General features: G+C 36.8%; 1 protein-coding gene across 8 annotated transcripts in view; it reads right to left on the reverse strand.

Moving 5' to 3' along the window:
- LOC105476071 (vacuolar protein sorting 13 homolog B) overlaps positions 1-25,999 on the reverse strand; it is an 859,286-nt gene that overhangs the window by 153,676 nt on the left and 679,611 nt on the right. For all 8 annotated transcript variants that reach the window (XM_011731700.3, XM_011731704.3, XM_011731702.3 and 5 more), the window contains 3 exons: positions 3,806-4,008; positions 547-754; positions 60-244 (listed from right to left, as the gene is read on the reverse strand). In XM_011731700.3, coding sequence (XP_011730002.2) covers positions 60-244; positions 547-754; positions 3,806-4,008 — 596 coding nt within the window. The remainder of the gene's footprint in view (positions 1-59; positions 245-546; positions 755-3,805; positions 4,009-25,999) is intronic.

The following is a 25,999-nucleotide window of genomic DNA, read 5'->3' on the forward strand; positions in this document are numbered from 1 at the left end:
ATATATGATCAGCGCTTTCCCACAATATTTTCATTTTACAATGAATAGTCATTACATACCTGTAGCACATCACCAAGGTCTGCTGTGCTAATATCTGGATCCTCTGTGGTGTTAAAAGGCACAGGAGTTATTCGTACAAGGGTGAGCACTCTAGGTTCTGGGTATCTCCATAACATCATCCCTGGGCAATCTTCAGTTTCATTATAAAATAAGACTTCATAGACCCCAGGCAATTTCAAATATTCTGTCAAATAAAAATATAATTAATTGTATGATTTTAAAGGGGAACATGGTTTAGTAAAGGAAGAAAAACTTATGAGAATAAAAGATATAAAGAAGCTAGTTGATCGGCTTTATATATATTCTGGAACAGAAAGAAATCAAGAACTTCCCCTAAGAGAGACTGAATGATAACGTACTATTTTTGTACTGCAAATTTTAATGCACTTTAAAAAGTCATCTTGATTGTTATTATTTAGTCAACATGCATTTAAAATGCACCCACATGCACACACACACTCTCATACTGAGGCTACTGCTACTTACCAGCATCCTGTACATATTGAAATAGACCTGTCCGTAGGTCATCTGAAGTTTGTTCACTTTTAAATGTCTGATTCTTTTCCACAGGAGATGACATCTCAGGTACTGGTTCAGAAACTTGTACTTCAAAATTTCCCGCCTCACTAAGGTATCCATTGAGTAATTCATGTAGAAGAACTAAACAATTCAAATGTTCTTGACCCCAGAAGACCTTTAAAATCAAAAAAAAATTCTAGTGGCTTTTAAATACAAATATTTCTTGAGACTAAGTAGGTATAATCATATTTGAATTACTGTAGGACTGTAATTATGTTCAATTTAATTACTTATAATAAACTGTAATTCCTAAAAAGTAACTGACCTACAGGATGAAATTCTACTGCTTGAGTAAATATATAACAACAAAAAATTAATTATATTTTATATTGTGTGAATAACAATAAAATTTAAATGTTGAAGTATGTTGATGTGAAGTAATGTTTATGAATTAATTTAGCTAAGAGGGAAAAGAACCCTATTATAGTCTGAGAGAAGGCAATGAAGATCCTCTAGGCCAAAATGTTAATAAAATCATAATAATAACCTTGTGGAATAGCTCTGACATTTTGTCATGAGATTAAATAAGCAATCCTTATAATAGGGTTCCTTTCTCTGCACTTTTATTTTTCAGAGAAAAAGAGAGGGAGCCTTCTCAATGAACCTGAACTTAGAAGGCTCCCAACTTCCGTGGTTAGTAAGACTGTGCCAACACAGAGGATTCCAGAGCCCCTGAGAATCAACTATACTACAGTAGCTACAGTAGAGTTTCAGAACAAAAGGACTTAGCGTTTCCTCTAATGGAGATTAAGTTTTCTTTTTCTGCATGTGAGTAATATTAGTCTATAATAAGTTATAGACATATAATGACCAGTAGGTTACAATGAAGATTAAAACTTTCAAAAATGTTAAATTTCTCTGTAAATACTAAATAAAGGCAATACAACTATCAATTCTAAGAGAACCAGGTAACACAGAAAAGACAAAAGAATATATAGTAGTAGAAAATAATAGCCCTATATCGTGTGGGTAAATTTTAAACCCTAGGCTTAGGTTCTGCTCTCTGGAATTAAGGCATCTCAGAAATGAAAGTAAGAGATATAACACTAAGTGTACTTGTGTTCTCATCAATCTTATTTTTATTGGATGTTGAAAAATAGAGATAGGTGAAAAGTCAAACTGGGGAGTAGAATGTTGTGCTCTAGCCTTTAAATTGTCAAGAGACAATGACTGTAATACAGAGATAATACACTGTACTTTGTTTTTGCTTTTATTGATGCTGTGGTTTAAAATTTTCTTACTTTTTATTTTTAAGCACTTGGTCATGTAAACAGATCATTGCTGTTTTTAATGTGAAGTTACTTGGCTGCCTTGGAAAAAAGGTAAGACAATGAATATTCTTGATAAAGTAATACATGCTTATTGCTAAATATATGAAGATTTCTGATAGATGCTGAAAATCTCCAAAGCAACACAAAACAATAAGTTATTAGGATCTTCCCAAATCTTGCTCTGTACATTAAAAAGAAAACTGGTGAAAACTTGAGGCAATACAACTTTTAGATAAAAACAAAAAATTGGCCAGGTGCTATGGCTCATGCCTGTAATCCCAGCATGGGTGGAGGATCACTTGAGCCCATGAGTTTGAGACCAGCCTGGGCAACATAGTGAGAATCTGTCTCTTAAAAAAAATAGTCAGGCATAGTGGTGCATACTTGTGGTCCTGGGTACTTGGGAGGCTGAGGTGGGAGGATCTCTTGAGCCCAGGAGGCTGAAGCTGCAGTGAGCTGTTATCACACTACTGCACTTCAGGATGTGCAACAAAATGAGATCCTATGAGATCCTATCTCAAAAAAAGAAAGAAAGAAAGAAAGAAAGAAAGAAAGAAAGAAAGAAAGAAAGAAAGAAAGAAAGAAAATTCACATTTAATGTCTCTATTATTGACCAATTAGTTGTTTTAATTTTCTATCACTGTGAATCTTTCAAGCTTTTTGGATTCATGTCAAGTTTAAAGTGGCATCAAATTACATAAAGATTAAATTAAAATCTATCCAAACACAAAATAATCAAGAAATAAGTTGGATATCTTCATATATTCTACACTTGGCTGTTAATACAAATGCATTAAGAGCTTGCAATGTGACTAATTTATCAAGTGTTGTAATCAGATCTCATCACATGTAAAATATTTAATATTAGGAAATGGTTCTTATATATTGCTAGTGACACTGTGCCTGCAACAGGTTGACTACTTTTAGTATTAATAATTTAAAAAATCTATAGCCTGGACAACATAGTGAGACCTAATCTCTACTGAAACAAACAAACAAACAAACAAACAAACAAACAAAAAATGAAACATTAGCTGGGTGTGGTGGTACACAGTTCTACCTACTCAGGAGGTTGATGCAAGAGGATCACCTGAGCCTGGAAGATTGAGGCTACAGTGAGCTATTATTGTACCACTGTACTCCAGCCTGGGTGACAGAGCAAGATCCTGTCTCAAAAAGAAAAGTCTACACATAAAAAAAAAAATTCAACCCAGCAATTCCACTCCTAGTTATATATCTAAGAGAAATGAAAACATATGTCCACACAAAAAGTTGTACACAAATGTTCATGGCAGCATTATTTATAGCAGTCAAAAGTGGAAAGAACCCAAATGTCTATCAACTGATGAATCAATACATAAAATATGGTATATCCATATGATGGAATATTATTTGGCCATAAAAAGGAATAAAATATTGACACTTGGTAAACATGGATGAACCTTGAAAACACTCTAAGTGAAAGAAGTCAGTCACAAAAGATCACAGGTTATATGGTTCTATTTATATGAAATGTCAAGAATAGGTAAATCTATAGAGACAGAAAGTAGATTAGTGGTTTCCTAGGCCTGATGAGGGGGTTAGAGGGTAATGCGACTGGCTGCTAATGGATATGGGTTTTTTTGTTGGTGGTAATGAAAATGTTCTGAAATTGACTGTGGTAATGATTGTGCAACTCTGCGAATATGCTTAAAAACCCACTGAATTGTATACTTTAAACAGGTAGAGTGTCTGGTGTATGAATTATATCTCAATAAAGTTGTGGAAAATTTAACAAGTAGCAATCTGACAAATACCCTTTCTTACCACACATTTAAAATTTAGTGAAACAGTTCAAAAACTGAACAGAGGCTAGTTAATAACCTATGAAAAAAATATGGCCAATACCCACAGACCTGTAGCAGACCTCCTCTTAAGTCAATGGATATTTTTGGTATGGATTGCTCTGGGCCTGGATTGCCGCTGTGTTTACACCATTTAGCTTCCAGATTGGCAGTAGCACAACATGGTCCTATCAGAATGCGGCTTCTTTCTTTGAGACTTGTTTTAAGGAGAAAATCGTTTATAGTGAGTAGAAATGATGACCCAAGAATTACGCCTGAAAAAAAAAAAATAGAGAAGAGTATATAATTCATCCTTATCAAAAAAATGTTTGGGAAAGAACTGTCTGTATTTTTGAAGAGTATTAATTCGTCCTTTGTCAGAGTCTTCTTGCTCAGTTGGCAGTCCACCACCGTTTCATGCCATTTATACAGAGTTCTAGTTATAAAGCAGGTATACCTCATTCACATTCCTAACAAAGTAATATTTGCCAAAACATTATGACTTTTTCCATGTGTGAGCATTTTAAGTTTTATGAGTAGAGACATTTTCATTAAGTTGTGCAAGTTTTTCAAGCAACTACATTAAGAATAAGAACAGCTGCTTCATTTGTCTATTGTTAACATGATGGGAAAGGGTAATTTTCTGTGATTTCGTACAGTAACAGAGTGCAGTATATTACTTTGCTAGACACTCAAGTTTTTTACTGGCCCATGTTAAAATTCAAAACAATCAAAATATATAACATGTGTTTTCTAAAAATTTTAGTTTAATCCAAACTTCACACATCATAACCACTTGAAGTTTACAAAGTCTTAAAAACAGATAGTGGCAGGTTAGATTTATGAGAAAAACTATATGCTATAGTTCAAAGTAAATATACCCAGAAAAGGAATACACTTTAAAATGTAGGTTTTCTTTTGAACTTAAAATAGGAGTGTAGATCAAAACGTTTTCATAAAACCAATGGCACATTTTAAGATATTTAGATGCAAAGTTAGAGTGGTGAGTTAACTTTCCTCCCAAGGAGCTCATATTCTAAATTGTCATAGTGAATATTGAATTTCACCAGACCACGTTTGTAATGCCCATGGCTTATTTTTCTAATGATATTTGATCCCTAAAAAAGATGAAAGATTAAAAAACACCTTAGGCCCATAGTATACACATGTTTCAAAGTACAGTAACCACACTGACTTTTCAATTCTGTAGAGACTTGAAAATTTCATATAAGTTGTATATTCCCACTGCAGAAATAAGATATTCAACCTCTAATCCTCCACAGAAGGCATCACACCCACAAAAGCGTTAGAGATAAGACTTTTGTTTAAAAATAATCATGGTGGAAATCCATTGCTTAAAATGTTTCATCAAATTGTGAAACTGAAACTACCATTTCATTTACAATTATCCTGATTCAAAGCTTTCACTCAGTCTAAACAAACAAATAAACAAGCAAAAAAAGCACTCCAGAAAATAAAAGAAATAGAAACAGGCCCCAAAATACCCCCAAATAAAAAACCATCTTTATTAACAGAGTCCATAACTTAAGCCATAATTTTCTGACTTAACAGCATTACCTTTCTAAAATATCTAAAACTTCTAAAAGTAAATATTTGCTAAATGAAATATATCTATTCATCATCCAGAAATTTGCCATAAAGGCATAAAAGTATAGCCTTAATTCAGTACAATTATTTAGTAAATGAGCATTAACAGAATGTCAGGATTACATCATCTTTTATTTTCAAATACACATATCTTTGTACAACCCCACACTGACATACCTAATTAACTGTTTGTAATCTTATTGTGATAGTCATATTGAATCCTTGTACACAGTGTTTAATGCCAAAGGCCACCTAGTTTGCTTACCTTATTTAATGGTTATCATTATCTCTTCAGGCACCCAGACTGAAAAATCTAAGGTCCTCTTTGAAGGCTCTTATTTCCTTTGACAAATTTCTAAAACTTATCAATTTCTATTTCATTCTCTCCAATTCCATTATTTTAAAACATCAAAGAAGAGACACCTGAATAATATGAGTGACTGAAAGAGACGATCACACCATTTTCAAGCTCTAGTACTGACCACGCTGGAGGCAAGGACCAGCTTATTCAGTGTAGTCCTGGGCACAACAGTAGCTATTCAGGACATGTTCCATTGAACTGAATCGACAGTTTAGAATCTGATCCTATTTTTCAGCTGCCTCAACGTATTTCTTAATTGGTAGACAGGAAATAAAACTGCTTACATCTTCGGTTTCATTTTGTACCACTGTAACATAACAAGGCTGGATGGAAGAGATCTAGAAATCATCTACTCCAAGACCCTTCACTTAAAAAAAAAAAAAAAAAAAAAAGATTTCTATTTTGGAATAACTTTGGACCTACACAAAAGCTGAAAAAACATACTGTATAACGTTCCTGTATACCCTTCACCTAGCTAAGTAACTTTGGTACAAATACTGCAATCAGGAAATCCACATCAATATAATACTTTTAAATAATCTACACATCTTTTTAAAATTTTGCCATTTTCCCCACTACTTTCCTCTTTCTGGTCCAGGATTCAACCTAGGATCTCTGATGAATTTAATCATCAAAGCTTCTTAGTATTCTTTAATATGTGACAGATCTCCCAGTTTTCTTTGTCTTTCATGACCTCGATACTGTGGAATAACCCAGGACAGTCATTCTGCAACATGTCTGTCAGTTGGGGTTTATCTGATGTTTTCTTGTGATTAGAATGAGGTTATGCATTTTTGGCAATACCACAGAAGTGACACCCTTAGTGCATCATATTGATGTATGTGATACTTAATATTTTACTATTTACAATATTAACTCTGATCATATGGCTAAAGTGGTGTCTGTCACATTTTGCCACTGTAAAGTTAACACTTTCCCCTTGTAAATAAGTATTTTTGTGGGAGAGACACTTGGAGGTTATGCAAATATGCTCTTTTTCTTCAAACTTTCACCCACTGATGTTAGCATCCACCAGTAGTCTCACCTGCAATGATTTCTTGTGGTGTGTGATAATGGTGGTTTCCTATTTCCCTTATTTAGAGCTGTCCCTTCTAGTGCCCACTTCGGTAGCACGTATACTAGAGCTGTCCCTTCTACCCCATATACTAATTCAATTATTTATTTATATCAGTATGGACTCATGAATATTCATTTTTATGGGTTATAATCCAATACTATCATTATTTACATTGTTGCTTACTCTGAACTAGCTTTGGCCATTGGGAGCCCTTTAAGATGGTCCCTGTGTCCTTTTAGTATATGCTCATCTTTTTTTTTTTTTTTTTTTGAGACAGAGTCTCACTCTGTCACACAGGCTGGAGTGCAGTGGCATGATCTTGGCTCACTGCAACCTCTGCCTCCTGGATTCCAGTGATTCTCCTGCCTCAGCCTCCTGAACAGCTTGGATTACAGGCGCCCACCACCATGCCTGGCTAATTTTTGTCTTTTTAGTAGAGATGGGGTTTCACCATGTTGGCCAAGCTGGTCTCAAACTCCTGACCTTGGTTGATCTGCACATCTCGGCTTCTCAAAGTGCTGGGATTACAGGCGAAAGCCACTGCACCTGGCCTATGCCCATTATTTTTTGAGAACTTCTTTACTTTCAGGCCACAAAATATTTCAGGCTCATCTTGTATTTTTCCCACCCTATCTCCAACACCAGCCATTTCTCCAAGGAGCTCTGGTTTCTTTTGTTGAAGAATGGTATCTAGAAACCAAAATCTGGGTGGTAGGTATGCTCGTTGCTACTGGGGTGTCACTGCTGCTAGGTCCTTTCAGCAGAGCTAAGAAGTATATGTATGTATAGCAACCCCTGTATACCTACGTATCTTTGTCTCTCTCTCTCTATCCACTGGTAAATATATTAAAAACCATGAATTCATACTGATACCTCAGGTTCAAATCCAACAGCATAGAGTGGTTTCTAGCCTTCTCCCCTTCCTTATTTGTAACCTCTTTCTATGACCGTGAGAAACTTGCTAAGTACCTCTTCAGGTGTGTCTGTTTCTAATCCACCCTAAACCATCACTTGGAGTGGTCAAAATTAAAGCAAAAGAACTAAGAAAGCCATAAAGAACAAGTTTATGGAAGCAAAGGTAATTATCTACTAAAGAAAAGTCAGAAAAGGTTGATATTTATTCCTGGAAGTCTCTTTAGGAGTGGGCTTGACAACATTTTGTCTACAAAGCATAGAGAGGAATGAGATTGCTTTCTCACTCTATAGTGGCCTTCATTTAAAAAAGAATATTTGTAAGCATGATAAATTCTTATATTTGTAGAAATAACATAATACATACAAAATTTGGATCATATTAGGTATTTCTATTATGCAGGAACCACTTTAAAATACCGATATTGCACTAAATACTGATGTTGTACTAAAATTATGAGGATTTGTCTTAAAAGAACTAGTACTGAAATGTCAAAATTCATATCATTCTATATTATGCATATCACTTGCAAAGTGCCTAACCTCTTAGAGAGCTTAAGTAGAGTTGATGGAAGGCTCTTTTTAACCCTCCCAAAGTTACACAATTACAAGTTCTTATTGACTGGGGCAAGGAGAGAATGAAAAAAAAATTCCAGACTTGAATTATTACGAAACAAATATAGAAAAACACTTCCCTACTATTACACAAATCCCTTTTTTTTTTTTTTTTCCCTTGGGGACAGAGAATGGGATAGCTAGAATTCTCAAGAGAGTAAAGATAAAGGTAGGGACAGAAATATCAGGAAAATGGCATAGAATTAGGAAGCCAATGATCACACAAACATTTGGGAGCCTGGAACAAGAAGAAAGTGGGCCAGACTCAGGTGAGCACTAAGGAGGACCAGAGGATGCACAATGTGCTTCAGAAATAGAGGCCCTGCAATGAAGGCAGGCACTAAGCTAGCTATAGCTATGTTCCGGTGACAACAGAATCCAATGACTGGTTTGCCGGAAACAGTCTAGCAGGTTGTGGAACTTGCCACACTTTATGGGACTTTATGTTTGATATTCTCTGGAGATTGATTTGGTTCCAGAATGAGCATAATATTCAATGAAAACCACTAAGGTATAATAATACTTTTGGGAACATGACCCTTCCTCTTGCTCCCTGGTCTTAAGGTTAAGAAAATTAAGGCCCTGGAACTACTGGCAGTCAGCATGTGGAGCCTAAGGGACGAAGCTGCGTAAAGCAGAGGGAAGAAATCTAACAGACTCAAACTCATCCTTTTTTATGGCTGCACAGTATTCTCAGCAAACTATCACAAGAACAGAGAACCAAACACCGCATGTTCTCACTCATAGGTGGGAACTGAACAATGAGATCACTTGGACTTGGGAAGGGGAACATCACACAACGGGGCCTATTATGGGGAGGGGGGAGGAAGGATTGCATTGGGAGTTATACCTGATGTAAATGACAAGTTGATGGGTGCTGACGAGTTGATGGGTGCAGCACACCAACATGGCACAAGTATACACATGTAACAAACCTGCATGTTATGCACATGTACCCTAGAACTTAAAGTATAATTAAAAAAAAAAAAAAAAAAAAGAAATCTAACAGACTCTTCCATGCCTCAGGACAACAGTGGTTTGGAGCTTTTCACATACATGACAACTGCTTAAACCAGTTTAGGTTGGATTTTCTGCCACGTGCAATTCGAAGCGTCACAAATAATACCTTTAACCAATGGGATTTCAATAAGTAATCTTCAGTTTTCTATTCTCCCCTTGAACTAATATTTCAGCAAACTTCTCTACTCTCATGGCTTAAACCATAATATCTGTCCTTATGACACAGTATCTAAAACCAGGCCTAATTTCTTAAACAAGTGCTATTACCATGCTTCTAATCGTTTCTAAAGAATTTAGATATCCTGGCTCACCTTCAATTTGACATTTATGTAGGCATGTATCCATTATTCAACCAAAAGTTACTGGTTATCTACCATATATTGGGTATATGAAGATAAAGAAAATAATTAGCAATTTTCTTTCATATCAGATTCTCCCTTGGCAATGTATTAGCTTCAAGTTCTGCAATCTCAATAGTAAAGTACTGAGTGGGGAAGAGATATCCCACATTTCTAATATTGACTCTGTTAAGCACATGAACTGTTGAACAGGAATACTTCCCTGGTATCATACAAACCCTAATAATTTTTGCTTTCTTTTTATTCACTTTATGTGCTGTTAATTCTTTTTCTCAGTCTCTTTTATTCTTTTGCCCAAGCCTACCCCTTGCTTTAGTCTTAGTTTTTACAGTCATTCTACAGTTCTTATTTGCCTGTAACTCAGGCCTACCAGCACTGATCATGAGCTTGTTTAAACACACAAATGACAATGAGAATTTAATAAGATGCTAATGTTTGCAGTGAGGACACAGGAACAGCCATTGCCAGAAAGTATTAAGAAAATACAAAATCCGCAGATATAAATATCTGGTTCTGCCTGGTCCTTTTTGTCCTTTTTCTTTCTTGCCATATACCTATGTAGAAATTCAGTGTGGTTCAATTTTGAAACTTACACAACTGATACAACTCATCCCCATGCGCCTTCCTTGTCTGCTACACATACTGCACACACCAACCTGTTGTGACTCCATTCCTCAATGAGGGAACACAGTTATCTGTAGTACCACAGAAAGATTCACCCACAGATAGCAGCTTTTAAGTTTAAAATAGATATTTCCTTTGAACATATACTCCTACATTAAAAAAAGCTACAACATAATAATAAAAATGTTAGTTAAGTGCTTTTAATCTTGGAACCAGTATTTATTTATTTATTCAGAGACAGAGTCTCGCTCTGTCACCCAGCCTGGTGTTCAGTGTGTGATTGCAGTTCACTGCAACCTCCACCTCCCTGGTTCAAGCAATTCCCCTGCCTCAGCCTCCTGAGTAGCTGGGATTACAGGCACACACCACCATGCCCAGTTAATTTGTTTTTTTTTTTTTTTTTCATTTTTAGTAGAGATGGGATTTCACCGCGTTGGTCAGGCTGGTCTCCAACCTTTGACCCCGTCATCTGCCTGCCTCGGCCTCCCAAAGTGTTGGGATCACAAGCGTGAGCCAGTATTTATTAAGAGCTTGTGATAACTTAATAGCAATAAAGGGTGGTGATGAATTTCACAAAGGGTCACTTATAGATGGTAAACCAAATTATACACTTTTACCACAAAATATGAAAATAATCCCTGGGACTCATGACAGGGTTATTAATTTTCCTTTCCCCTTTCTTTCACTCTGAGAAGCTAGCCCGTGGGACACCAGGCCTTTCTTTTTTTTCCCAGGAAACATACTAAATATCTTCCTTATTTTGAATCTTATGTATTAACACACATATAAACCTAGGGCCACAGAGAATACTCAGAGTTCATGTAAACTAGATATTTATACATCCAACAACCTGGTATAAATGACAACAGAAAGTGAGTTAAGGCATGTGTTCTTCTTCCTAGGGGGACGAATGCACCATTGGACAAAATGCCTACAAGTAAAAATTATAAAGAGCTACCTTCTTAACAATGGAACATTGGAAAAGGCCTGAATAATTTTGTAAAGTTCTGTGTGTGTGTTTACAGCAAAAAAGACAAATGTTTTGGGGGGCGGAGCAAGATGGCCAAATAGGAGCAGCTCCAGTCTCCAACTCCCAGCGCGAGCGACACAGAAGACCGGTGATTTCTGCATTTTCAACTGAGGTACTGGGTTCATCTCACTGGGGAGTGCCGGACGATCGGTGCTGGTCAGCTGCTGCAGCCCGACCAGCGAGAGCTGAAGCAGGGCGAGGCATTGCCTCACCTGGGAAGCACAAGGGGGAAGGGAGTCCCTTTTCCTAGCCAGGGGAACTGAGACACACTACACCTGGAAAATCGGGTAACTCCCACCCCAATACTGCGCTTTAAGCAAACAGGCACACCAGGAGATCATATCCCACACCTGGCCGGGAGGGTCCCACACCCACAGAGCCTCCCTCATTGCTAGCGCAGCAGTCTGTGATCTACCGGCAAGGCAGCAGCAAGGCTGGGGGAGGGGCGCCCGCCATTGCTGAGGCTTAAGTAGGTAAACAAAGCTGCTGGGAAGCTCGAACTGGGTGGAGCTCACAGCAGCTCAAGGAAACCTGCCTGTCTCTGTAGACTCCACCTCTGGGGACAGGGCACAGTAAACTAAACAAACGCAGCAGACACCTCTGCAGACGCAAACGACTCTGTCTGACAGCTTTGAAGAGAGCAGTGGATCTCCCAACACAGAGGCTGAGATCTGAGAAGGGACAGACTCCCTGCTCAAGTGGGTCCCTGACCCCTGAGTAGCCTAACTGGGAGACATCCCCCACTAGGGGCAGTCTGACACCCCACACCTCACAGGGAGGAGTACACCCCTGAGAGGAAGCTTCCAAAGCAAGAATCAGACAGGTACACTCACTGTTCAGAAATATTCTATCTTCTGCAGCCTCTGCTGCTGATACCCAGGCAAACAGGGTCTGGAGTGGACCTCAAGCAATCTCCAACAGACCTACAGCTGAGGGTCCTGACTGTTAGAAGGAAAACTATCAAACAGGAAGGACACCTACACCAAAACCCCATCAGTACATCACCATCATCAAAGACCAGAGGCAGATAAAACCACAAAGATAGGGAAAAAGCAGGGCAGAAAAGCTGGAAATTCAAAAAATAAGAGCGCATCTCCCCCGGCAAAGGAGCGCAGCTCATCGCCAGCAACGGATCAAAGCTGGACGGAGAATGACTTTGACGAGATGAGAGAAGAAGGCTTCAGTCCATCAAATTTCTCAGAGCTGAAGGAGGAATTACGTACCCAGCGCAAAGAAACTAAAAATCTTGAAAAAAAAGTGGAAGAATTGATGGCTAGAGTAATTAATGCAGAGAAGGTCCTAAACGAAATGAAAGAGATGAAAACCATGACACGAGAAATACGTGACAAATGCACAAGCTTCAGTAACCGACTCGATCAACTGGAAGAAAGAGTATCAGCGATTGAGGATCAAATGAATGAAATGAAGCGAGAAGAGAAACCAAAAGAAAAAAGAAGAAAAAGAAATGAACAAAGCCTGCAAGAAGTATGGGATTATGTAAAAAGACCAAATCTACGTCTGATTGGGGTGCCTGAAAGTGAGGGGGAAAATGGAACCAAGTTGGAAAACACTCTTCAGGATATCATCCAGGAGAACTTCCCCAACCTAGTAGGGCAGGCCAACATTCAAATCCAGGAAATACAGAGAACGCCACAAAGATACTCCTCGAGAAGAGCAACTCCAAGACACATAATTGCCAGATTCACTGAAGTTGAAATGACGGAAAAAATCTTAAGGGCAGCCAGAGAGAAAGGTCGGGTTACCCACAAAGGGAAGCCCATCAGACTAACAGCAGATCTCTCGGCAGAAACTCTACAAGCCAGAAGAGAGTGGGGGCCAATATTCAACATTCTTAAAGAAAAGAATTTTAAACCCAGAATTTCATATCCAGCCAAACTAAGTTTCATAAGTGAAGGAGAAATAAAATCCTTTACAGATAAGCAAATGCTTAGAGATTTTGTCACCACTAGGCCTGCCTTACAAGAGACCCTGAAGGAAGCACTCAACATGGAAAGGAACAACCGGTACCAGCCATTGCAAAAACATGCCAAAATGTAAAGACCATTGAGGCTAGGAAGAAACTGCATCAACTAACGAGCAAAATAACCAGTTAATATCATAATGGCAGGATCAAGTTCACACATAACAATATTAACCTTAAATGTAAATGGACTAAATGCTCCAATTAAAAGACACAGACTGGCAAACTGGATAAAGAGTCAAGAACCATCAGTCTGCTGTATTCAGGAGACCCATCTCACACGCAGAGACATACATAGGCTCAAAATAAAGGGATGGAGGAAGATTTACCAAGCAAATGGAGAACAAAAAAAAGCGGGGGTTGCAATACTAGTCTCTGATAAAACAGACTTTAAACCATCAAAGATCAAAGAGACAAAGAAGGCCATTACATAATGGTAAAGGGATCAATTCAACAGGAAGAGCTAACTATCCTAAATATATATGCACCCAATACAGGAGCACCCAGATTCATAAAGCAAGTCCTTAGAGACTTACAAAGAGACTTAGACTCCCATACAATAATAATGGGAGACTTCAACACTCCACTGTCAACATTAGACAGATCAACGAGACAGAAAGTTAACAAGGATATCCAGGAATTGAACTCAACTCTGCAGCAAGCAGACCTAATAGACATCTATAGAACTCTCCACCCCAAATCAACAGAATATACATTCTTCTCAGCACCACATCATACTTACTCCAAAATTGACCACGTAATTGGAAGTAAAGCACTCCTCAGCAAATGTACAAGAACAGAAATTATAACAAACTGTCAGACCACAGTGCAATCAAACTAGAACTCAGGACTAAGAAACTCAATCAAAACCGCTCAACTACATGGAAACTGAACAACCTGCTCCTGAATGACTACTGGGTACATAACGAAATGAAGGCAGAAATAAAGATGTTCTTTGAAACCAATGAGAACAAAGATACAACATACCAGAATCTCTGGGACACATTTAAAGCAGTGTGTAGAGGGAAATTTATAGCACTAAATGCCCACAAGAGAAAGCAGGAAAGATCTAAAATTGACACTCTAACATCGCAGTTAAAAGAACTAGAGAAGCAAGAGCAAACACATTCAAAAGCTAGCAGAAGGCAAGAAATAACTAAGATCAGAGCAGAACTGAAGGAGATAGAGACACAAAAAACCCTCCAAAAAATCAATGAATCCAGGAGTTGGTTTTTTGAAAAGATCAACAAAATTGACAGACCACTAGCCAGACTAATAAAGAAGAAAAGAGAGAAGAATCAAATTGACGTAATTAAAAATGATAAAGGGGATATCACCACCGACCCCACAGAAATACAAACTACCATCAGAGAATACTATAAACACCTCTACGCAAATAAACTGGAAAATCTAGAAGAAATGGATAATTTCCTGGACACTTACACTCTTCCAAGACTAAACCAGGAAGAAGTTGAATCCCTGAATAGACCAATAGCAGGCTCTGAAATTGAGGCAACAATTAATAGCCTACCAACTAAAAAAAGTCCAGGACCAGATGGATTCACAGCTGAATTCTACCAGAGGTACAAGGAGGAGTTGGTACCATTCCTTCTGAAACTATTCCAATCCATAGAAAAAGAGGGAATCCTCCCTAACTCATTTTATGAGGCCAACATCATCCTGATACCAAAGCCTGGCAAGGACACAACAAAAAAAGAGAATTTTAGACCAATATCCCTGATGAACATCAATGCAAAAATCCTCAATAAAATACTGCCAAACCGGATTCAGCAACACATCAAAAAGCTTATCCACCATGATCAAGTGGGCTTCATCCCTGGGATGCAAGGCTGGTTCAACATTCGCAAATCAATAAACATAATCCAGCATATAAACAGAACCAAAGACAAGAACCACATGATTATCTCAATTGATGCAGAAAAGGCTTTTGACAAAATTCAACAGCCCTTCATGCTAAAAACGCTCAATAAATTCGGTATTGATGGAAAGTACCTCAAAATAATAAGAGCTATTTATGACAAACCCACAGCCAATATCATACTGAATGGGCAAAAACTGGAAAAATTCCCTTTGAAAACTGGCACAAGACAGGGATGCCCTCTCTCACCACTCCTATTCAACATAGTGTTGGAAGTTCTGGCTAGGGCAATCAGGCAAGAGAAAGAAATCAAGGGTATTCAGTTAGGAAAAGAAGAAGTCAAATTGTCCCTGTTTGCAGATGACATGATTGTATATTTAGAAAACCCCATTGTCTCAGCCCAAAATCTCCTTAAGTTGATAAGCAACTTCAGCAAAGTCTCAGGATACAAAATTAATGTGCAAAAATCACAAGCATTCTTATACACCAGTAACAGACAAACAGAGAGCCAAATCAGGAATGAACTTCCATTCACAATTGCTTCAAAGAGAATCAAATACCTAGGAATCCAACTTACAAGGGATGTAAAGGACCTCTTCAAGGAGAACTACAAACCACTGCTCAGTGAAATAAAAGAGGACACAAACAAATGGAAGAACATACCATGCTCATGGATAGGAAGAATCAATATCGTGAAAATGGCCATACTGCCCAAGGTAATTTATAGATTCAATGCCATCCCCATCAAGCTACCAATGAGTTTCTTCACAGAATTGGAAAAAACTGCTTTAAAGTTCATATGGAACCAAAAAAGAGCCCGCATCTCCAAGACAATCCTAAGTCAAAAGAACAAAGCTGGAGGCATCACTCTACCTGACTTCAAACTATACTACAAGGCTACAGTAACCAAAACAGCATGGTACTGGTACCAAAACAGAGATATAGACCAATGGAACAGAACAGAGTCCTCAGAAATAATACCACACATCTACAGCCATTTGATCTTTGACAAACCTGAGAGAAACAAGAAATGGGGAAAGGATTCCCTATTTAATAAATGGTGCTGGGAAAATTGGCTAGCCATAAGTAGAAAGCTGAAACTGGATCCTTTCCTTACTCCTTATACGAAAATTAATTCAAGATGGATTAGAGACTTAAATGTTAGACCTAATACCATAAAAATCCTAGAGGAAAACCTAGGTAGTACCATTCAGGACATAGGCATGGGCAAAGATTTCATGTCTAAAACACCAAAAGCAACGGCAGCAAAAAGCCAAAATTGACAAATGGGATCTCATTAAACTAAAGAGCTTCTGCACAGCAAAAGACACTACCATCAGAGTGAACAGGCAACCTACAGAATGGGAGAACATTTTTGCAATCTACTCATCTGACAAAGGGCTAATATCCAGAACCTACAAAGAACTCAAACAAATTTACAAGAAAAAAACAAACAACCCCATCGAAAAGTGGGCAAAGGATATGAACAGACATTTCTCAAAAGAAGACATGCATACAGCCAACAGACACATGAAAAAATGCTCATCATCACTGGCCATCAGAGAAATGCAAATCAAAACCACAGTGAGATACCATCTCACACTAGTTAGAATGGCAATCATTAAAAAGTCAGGAAACAACAGGTGCTGGAGAGGATGTGGAGAAATAGGAACACTTATACACTGTTGGTGGGATTGTAAACTAGTTCAACCATTATGGAAAACAGTATGGCGATTCCTCAAGGATCTAGAACTAGATGTACCATATGACCCAGCCATCCCATTACTGGGTATATACCCAAAGGATTATAAATTATGCTGCTATAAAGACACATGCACACGTATGTTTATTGCGGCACTATTCACAATAGCAAAGACTTGGAATCAACCCAAATGTCCATCAGTGACAGACTGGATTAAGAAAATGTGGCACATATACACCATGGAATACTATGCAGCCATAAAAAAGGATGAGTTTGAGTCCTTTGTAGGGACTTGGATGCAGCTGGAATCCATCATTCTTAGCAAACTATCACAAGAACAGAAAACCAAACACCGCATGTTCTCACTCATAGGTGGGAACTGAACAATGAGATCACTTGGACTCGGGAAGGGGAACATCACACACCGGGGCCTATCATGGGGAGGGGGGAGGGGGGAGGGATTGCATTGGGAGTTATACCTGATGTAAATGACGAATTGATGGGTGCAGCACAGCAACATGGCACAAGTATACATATGTAACAAACCTGCACGTTATGCACATGTACCCTACAACTTAAAGTATAATAATAATAAATAAATTAAAAAAAAAAAAGACAAATGTTTATATTTGTTCTAGCTCATGAGTACACAGGCATTTGATGAATTACCCTGTATATTTTCTGTACTTGTATTTTCCCCTAAATTTCTAAAAACAATAGAGACAAAATTTTTAAAAATATGCTTCAAAAGTTTAGGATATAAAATTATCACTTAAATGTTTAAAAGCATGAATATTATTAGAGTTACTTACCCAATTGTTGATCAGGTCATTTTTTTAAAACTTTAAATTCTGAAACAATTTTAGGCTTTCAGCAAAGTTGATATCCTCCACCCAGCTTCTCAATGTTAATAACTTACATAAAATCAGATTATGACTCTTAAAAACCATTAAATTTGCAGTGATATAATACTACTAATTTAAAGACCTTTCAATCTTACCAGCTTCTCCTCCAATGTCCTTTTTCCGTTTCAGGATCCCACTCAGGATCCCATGTTGTATTTAGTGATTATGTGATCAGGTCACTTTGACCAAGCGTGCGGTATGACTTCTTCTACTTCCTTTCCTTCAAGAGAATGCTTTCCCAATGAATTTTTCTGCTTTTTCCAAAAATCTATGTTTATCTTTTAAATTTAAGTTTTAGAAAACTAATAGCAGATATTTAATTAAACTAAATGAGGTGTAGCAACATTGAGAAATAATTTCAGAAACAACTGGTATGATAAACGGAACCAATCATGCTTCGTTTGAACACTGACATACTTTTCATTGAGTATAAAAATTTACTTCAAGGAACAAATAGTTTAATGACTTTTAAAGTACTCCTTCAGAAGACTAATAAATGCAAACCACTTGTTTTGGAAAATGTTTACAAAGTGCTGCCAGCCCTACATTGTCAGTATCTACCAGACCCTTAGTAAGGCTCCTAGTTTCTACATGCTGACTGAGCAAAATGCAATCTAAATCGAGCTTCTATATATTATTAGAAAGAGTAGTCAATGATGACATTGCTAGCAAAGCATATCCAGGTAATTATTTTATCCAGCTGTAAGTAATCTAAGGCTACTAGAAAATCAGCAAGCATGGTTAGATATATCCAGAAGCTGATTTGCATAACAGTGAAGCATCAGAAAACCTCAAAATGTGAAAAGGCCAAAATTTTGGAAGTATTGGCTGTAAAGACACAACAAATTCCTCAAAAATAAAGTCTTCCATTCCTTCAACCAATTATGTTGAAGCAGATAAAAATGGCATTTGGGTGCTCTAGCAATGAAAAAAATGTGTTCCTCCCTGCCCTTGATCAGAATATGTAATTTTAATTATATTGAATTCTGTAATAAACCTATATATATATAGAGTGCATATATATCTATATATGTGTGTGTGCGTGTGTGTGTGTGTGTGTGTGTGTGTGTGTATAGAGAGAGAGAGAGAGAGAGAACCTATAATATAGTAAACTAAAATACAGGAAAAAATGATATATGGGACAACATAACAAAACCAGATAACTACATGGATACTGACATTTAAGCTGTAAAAGATGCCAGTATTCCCCAACAAATGAACTTAAAAGTCTAGTCATCAAAATAATAGACCAAATGGGTGGCCAGGCTGCTAACATGTTTCCCTTCTCAAAGCACCTGATGATTTCTCATAGGTGAGATTTCCATTCCCCAGGGACTGTGACTTAGTCCTTACTGGTAAGTAAAAATTGGCACCTCCTAGTTTAATTCAAACCTCTTTGTTTGGACACAAGAAAATGGAAAAACAAGTAGCTGGAAGAGTTTTTTCTTTCCCATAAAAAAAGGCAGAATTTGTCATGAAAGATGAAGTGTCTACTGAGCTGGCTACTCACACATGGCCATTGTCTGGGAAAGGTATTTTTTATGAAATGCTTTAGAACTCTAGGATCCTGGAAAAATGAAAACTAAAAATACCAAAGGGTGATGGAGGATATGCTTTGCCTCCTTCTTCCCCTCCAATCTGCCACCATGCTCACTGTTTTTACAGTTGTGTTAGTTTATTAGAAAAATAAAACTTGATTGGATCATGTGGTTACGTTTTTAAAAAAAAGCAGACTGGCAGATCTGACTGCATGACAACCTTCTTACATAGGAAAGAATAACAGCAAATACATACTTGAAAAGTTTCTGGGATGAATACAGTAGCTGGTTAATTGAATTATGCAAGGAAACTGCTGGAGAATCAATTTTTTTTGAAGTAAGTTACATGAATGAAAAAATTGGTATAAACTTACTCAAATAATGTTGAAAACAACATGACTTGCTGAGTAATTTACTGCAGTGCCTTAGAAAATGGTCTTGATCTACAGAATCCAGGTTTTGAAAGACTGGTATAACAGAAAGGCCAGCAGTCAGGAGATGTGTGTTATAGTCTCAACTCCACCATTTGGTATCCCTAGGCAAACCACTTAACCTCTCCACTCTGTACTCAATGAGGGAGTTAAGACCCAAGGTTCCTTGACGCTTAGTGGACCCACATAGTAATGGTGGCCCATGAGGTATTTTTAGTATTCCTAAGAACCTAAAAGAAATCATGAATTTGTCTGAGACTAAGTTGTAGAGGTGTTCTGAAGTTTTTGTTTGTTTGTTTTGGTTATAATTGTATCAAGTTGGTATAGTTAGCTATCTAATACTAAATGCAGTGTGTCCAGACCATGAGGTCAATGGGAGGAAAGGATAATAAGGGCTACTGATAAAAAAGGATGACCTTCAAGGTATTTTTCAGCTCTGATATTTAGTAATCTATGACCTCCATATTCACGTGGTGTGATTTTGGGGAAAGGAAGATAGAAAAAGACCACTTAATTTGTACCAAGGAATGGTTGGATAGTCCACATACATTATGTCACCTAATGCTCTCAAAGTCCTATACATTAAATATTTTTGCCTTCATTTGGGAAATGCACTACAGAGTAACTTTTGACACAACCAACTGGTCAGTAAGTAGCAGGGCTGGGGTGCAGATTCTGTCTCTTTACAGCACCATGTTGCTTTATACAAACTACTGCTATTAGTTCTTAGTGATTTCATTTTTCTAACTGGTAACTGGGTTGTAAATAAATGCTTTGTCCTGTCCTCATTTCCCTTGCTCAGCCTCAGTATGTTATGCCAACATAGCCAACAAGTCCAGGGAACCAACCAGGGAGTAAAAGAACATCTAAGATATGTCGTCAGTTACTCATCACTGTCAGGGTTGCTTTGCTAGAAGCTTTCCTAGCAAACAGCCTACTGGCTTATATGGACAAGGGGGCAATCTGCTGTGACCACAGGCAAAACTAAATGCTGTCACAAATTCAGTAGAATGGGGGATAGAGATTTACCTCTAATCTTTTATTTTTCCACACTCCTTGGGTTGGGGCTACAATACTTGTCCATTTTACTTAATACTAACCTAATAGGGACTATCATTCGGATCTAAGGAGAGGCTATTAAGAAAAAAAGTCTCTAGTACTTAATTATTAGGGCTGCTGGAAACGTCCTTCTCCAATAACATTTTGTACAATGAGATAGCTGCATGTTAACTGACAGCATTTTTGTTGTCTCAAAGACCCTTTTTTCTCCAAGAAACACAATATTTAGTATGTGTATATGCAAAATTTGTATCAGTTGTTTTTTTTCCAAATGTATCTATTAATAAATCTAGTGAAAAGGTTCTTTATCATATGACAAAAGAAAAAGCACTATTTTTTTTTTTCTAGAGTATATAGGACACACAAGGTCCAATGTAATGGCATACAATTCTAAAACAAATACCCTAAGGTCAGCAGTTTTCTAGCAAAGAGTATAGATTAAATTTGGAATTTGGTAACTAAAACTGATAGCCAGAAATGACTAATTTGGCTAAAGATAAGATCTGAAGGTGGATTTACATGGAAGACTATAATGACTACACTGGATTTCTCATTAGAAGGCGCAGAGTCTTATGAAGACTTCATATTCCCCAAGAGAACGATATTTACACAATTAACAATTCTTTTGTTGGGAAAAAAGCTTTTCATTATTGCATGTGGACACATGTGGGCTGTGTAAAAATACAAGGGATGTGTAACACACGGTAAACAGAAAGTAATGATCTTAAACAGGCCAAATCCTTGAACTCGTCATTAATAAATGTCTCTCTTGCATTCAGCTACCCCGGCTGCTGGGAGCCTGTTTTCTTCAAGTACTTCAAACACTGAAATCCAGGAACATTTATTATTTTAATCCATTACAGGCAGTGCTTGATTTAACTTTATTGGTTGCGGTGGTGGTGGTGGTGGTTATAAGTGGGGGTACAGCAATGTTCTTTTACACATCATTTCAAAAGGGCTTAATTATATTTTATAGTTTAGGCCAGGAATTCTGCTTGTTTTTTGTCTAACAAGGTTCAAATGGAGTTCAGGTCAGTGATGAATCAGAACAAAAAGTCAGAGATGGTTATCTCTCTGAAATGAGCTCATCTCCCTCTACGAAAGGCTGGGCAGGTACATCATGTTCACCACACCACAGCACATGAGATCGCTCTGATATCCTAAGTTTGTTGCTTATTAATTTTTATTTTTATGCAGCTTTGAAATACATACATCAGAAACTCAACCCAGTGGATATCTTCCATATCTCTGAAGTTACTCTCCTATGCATTTTAAAGGCTTCCCTTTGGAATCCAAAACAGCTATAGCAACCACACAGCACTAAAACAAAAAATGTACATAAAGAACATTTTAAGAAATGTACAAGCTCTTTATCACAGGACAATGAATATATCTCCCAAAATAAAAGATGTAGAATACTGTATTTACATAATTTGGTTAAACAAAACAATACATGACTAGGTAAACACGGCCGAGCAGCACATACCTCCTAGTGTCTTTTTTTTTAAATGTCAAACAGTCATAATTTTTAATCTCCTTCCTTGAGGGTATGAAAAAAATCTTTTCTAAGGTAGTGGTAATTAATAATGTCTAGTGTATCTAATCATGTAACAGTTACAGCAAGGAGAATATAATTTGTATGTTGAGATGTCTTCTCCATTGCACATAATTTCTAAGAAGTGGACAGGAGAATGACAGTATCGCATACATTTATGGTTTTTATTCTCATCATATTAGAAAACATAATATGGGACATTTTTTGAAAAAAGTTAAGATAATTTTACTTGTTCTTATTTCCCAGCCAATTTTTAGAAATTCCCATTCTACTTTTTTTTCAAATGCCTCAAGGTTCACCAGGATATACAGAAATATATCATAGTCAAAAATTATCAGTAATCTACAGGTAATTTAAAGGTGAAAAAAGAAGTACATGCCAGTTTATCAGTAGCAATTTTGAACCTTGTTATAAAGTAATAGGAGGGAATCTGACCAGGATTAATAGTGGTACTCAGTCCTGGGAGGGGAGGTGTCATGTTTCACGGACCCTAGGCCATCTGTTCTTTCCCCCTACATTTTACTTCTGCAAAACCATAAACGCACCTCTACCTCGGGGACTATAGAAAGGCATTAGAATTCTTCTGCTTTTCATTATCACAAGATTCAGTAACTCATTTCATTGTCAAGATAATCCCCTTTTACTCTTTCTTTTGCGCTTGTGGGGTATGCCAAAATGACAAATAAAAACCCAGATGTTACAGACCCAATGAGGTCTCCACCTTTCCTTGAGTGTTGGGTTTAAGCTACTTGGGACATAGTGTCAAAAATGACAGGACCCTGATGCCCACACCCAATATTCATTAAGGTTTGTTAGTGATTTGTATAGCTGTCTACAAGCTGTACTTCCACTTCAATCCTCAGTGGCTGCTTAAAAGTTAAGTTTATCCTCTGGTTTAACTGTCAAAGAACTCATTTCCTATTGTTCAGGCATTGGACAGAGATGTTATTTCTTTCTAAAAGTAACAAAAGTCTTTGGGGTGTTGTAATTGGCTGGTTATTGCAACATATTATTTTAGGTAGTCATATCTAATTTAATATTTTATTTCCCCTTAGGCTAACTTGCATCTCTGCAGCATCCAAAGCTTATGACAACACCTTATAAGATTTTACTTGGAAGATCCAGTTAACTATAGAATGAAATGTTGGAGCTCCACTTTTTATCAATTAATGACCTGGTTTCACTTTTCAATACATGAAAAGAAACTTTAGGTGCTTTACATTTTATTGGTCCTGAATTCAGTGAACATGAGAAAAGGCATTTTGTGTATGTGAAAAATAATGTGGTTATGCTTTCTCTACTTTTGTTTATTCAGAAAGATAAGTACATCTGGATGACAGAGGCTGGGGTAGTGAAAGTTACATAAACCATAGCCCTTTGACTAGAAGGAGTTCAACTCACTGTTTTTGGCTTGGGTGAAAAATCACCCAAGTCCTTATGGACAGGGGATCCTTCTAACTTCTTCCGAATTCTGACTAAAATGCCAGCCAAGATGACTTCATTAAGGTTCTTCCCCCAATCTTTTGTGGCATCTAATTTGCTCATATTCTATTTTCCTTTTCCTTATCTACATACACGGAGGCTGCCAATCTAAGTGCCCCCAAGAAAGAGCAAGGCAGCCTAAAGTACAGCTAGTTCACAGCTCTCAACTGTGGGCTCATTTGTTGAAATCTAAGGAGTGCCGCCCAAATAGAGCCATAATTTACTCAGACAAGGGGAGCTAAAATCTGTAGCTCACTCTCCACCCTGCCTCTGGAAAGTGCTACACTGCAAGTTCACAATTTATAGCTACATACTTATGGTTTCTCCAAAGCTACATATTTCAAATGGCAAAAAAGATTGTGTTGTATGTGCATGTAAGGGAAAGTTTTTTTTTTTTTTTTCCCCCCCAGAAAATACTATAGAATGGGATGGATTTAATGAATAGCAAAATAAACATTATCGGCCTTAAAATATTTTAAAATATATGATATAATTTCTAAAGGAGATGTACTTTTAATACATTCATAGGATTTTCAGCAATATTATACACCAACCTTAAAAATACAAGTATTACCTCTACTGAAATCAGAACTTTCGGCTCATTTTACCAAAGATTCATGAGAGAACGTAAGTATTCTAACAGAAACAGGAGTTAGGTTATTCTAAGTCACTGCTACACCAGTATCTGCAGAGTGGAATTAAAAAAAAATCAAATCCCATGAAACTCCCATAGTTTAGGGTTAAATAATAATGCAGGAGGCTAAGAAGAACTGGTAGATATTTTTTGTAAAGTAGAAAATATTTAACCATTTCGTTTCATTCCAAATGATAATAACAGGAATTCCTTTAACTGCTTCAGTCAATAATTTATAAATATTTAGTTTTATAAATCAGTAAATAAATCTGAAAGCACAGATAATTTAAATGTATTTGGAATGCCTGGGGGAGAAAATTCACTTACCCCTTTCCGTCATATTATTTCCTTTTCACATACACTTCCTGTAAGCTTATGACAGTTTAGATGACAAAAAAATATAATCATTAGGTGAACTCAAATATTTTTGTACCTTTGACAAATAAAGAAACATACCTAAAACACATTCTCAATGGTGTTTCTCTAAATATTACTTAGCACATAAGATTCTTCTAGCATTACAAATCTATTTTGGCTTCTAAATTAAAACTCATATGGAAAGGACCGTTTTACCCTGTTTATATAACATTGTCACATAAAGAGTGTTAAAAAAATACTTCACTAAAAATAGCTTGCGTAAGTTAGGGATTAGAGTAGTTTCTGCTGCTATAATTGTTCCTTTGTAGTTTTTTCCATGATGTTTTTGCACAGTGTTTTTGACTGTGTTTATTAAAGTCAGCACATCAAAAAGGATCAAAGAGAAAGTGAGTGAAAACCAAAGAAACCCCAAGTGTGTTGTCTCATTGGGGAGTTATGCAGATTCGCATAAACAAGTGCAAATTGTTGAGGTTTTAATGAAAATTTTCTACAATTATTTTATCTGAAGTCATTCTATACAATAACATCTGTACAGCAGATGGCTATACTGTACCAAGGCAATGCTCCTTTTTCTTTCTGTTTAATAGTACATCTGAGATGACTACTTTTGTCACTGTGCTCAATTTGGTTCAGCAAATAATTTTGAAAAGTGCAGCTGCTGCAGATGGTCACAACAGTTATATAAACTGTAAAATCAAAGACACAGTTAAGTATTTCTGTATTAGATTCAAACTATAAAACTCTGACATGAACTCCATTGAGCTCAAAGATATACTACAGTATAAACAATTTCAGTTAAATGTAGAACGATGTCACTTGAAAACTACAAAAAGAAATATGACTACTGATAGGAGGCTTTTATGTGAGTATATTTGTTTTTTGGTGGTGGATAGTTTTTATCACTCATCAAAATTATACTTTGAATATATGTTTGCATGTATTTTATCCAAATTGCAAAGCATGCATTTTTAAGACATTTACACACTGAAATTAACATTCAAAGCTTAAATTATGTTTTATTTTAAAAATATAGCTAAAATCAACTTTTTTGAAAAAAATATGTGGCAATCTCTTAATCACAATTTTCCAAGAAATCAGTCCTTATAACTAGAAGT

Source organism: Macaca nemestrina, chromosome 8 (assembly GCF_043159975.1).
Source record: "Macaca nemestrina isolate mMacNem1 chromosome 8, mMacNem.hap1, whole genome shotgun sequence".
NCBI lineage: Eukaryota > Metazoa > Chordata > Mammalia > Primates > Cercopithecidae > Macaca > Macaca nemestrina.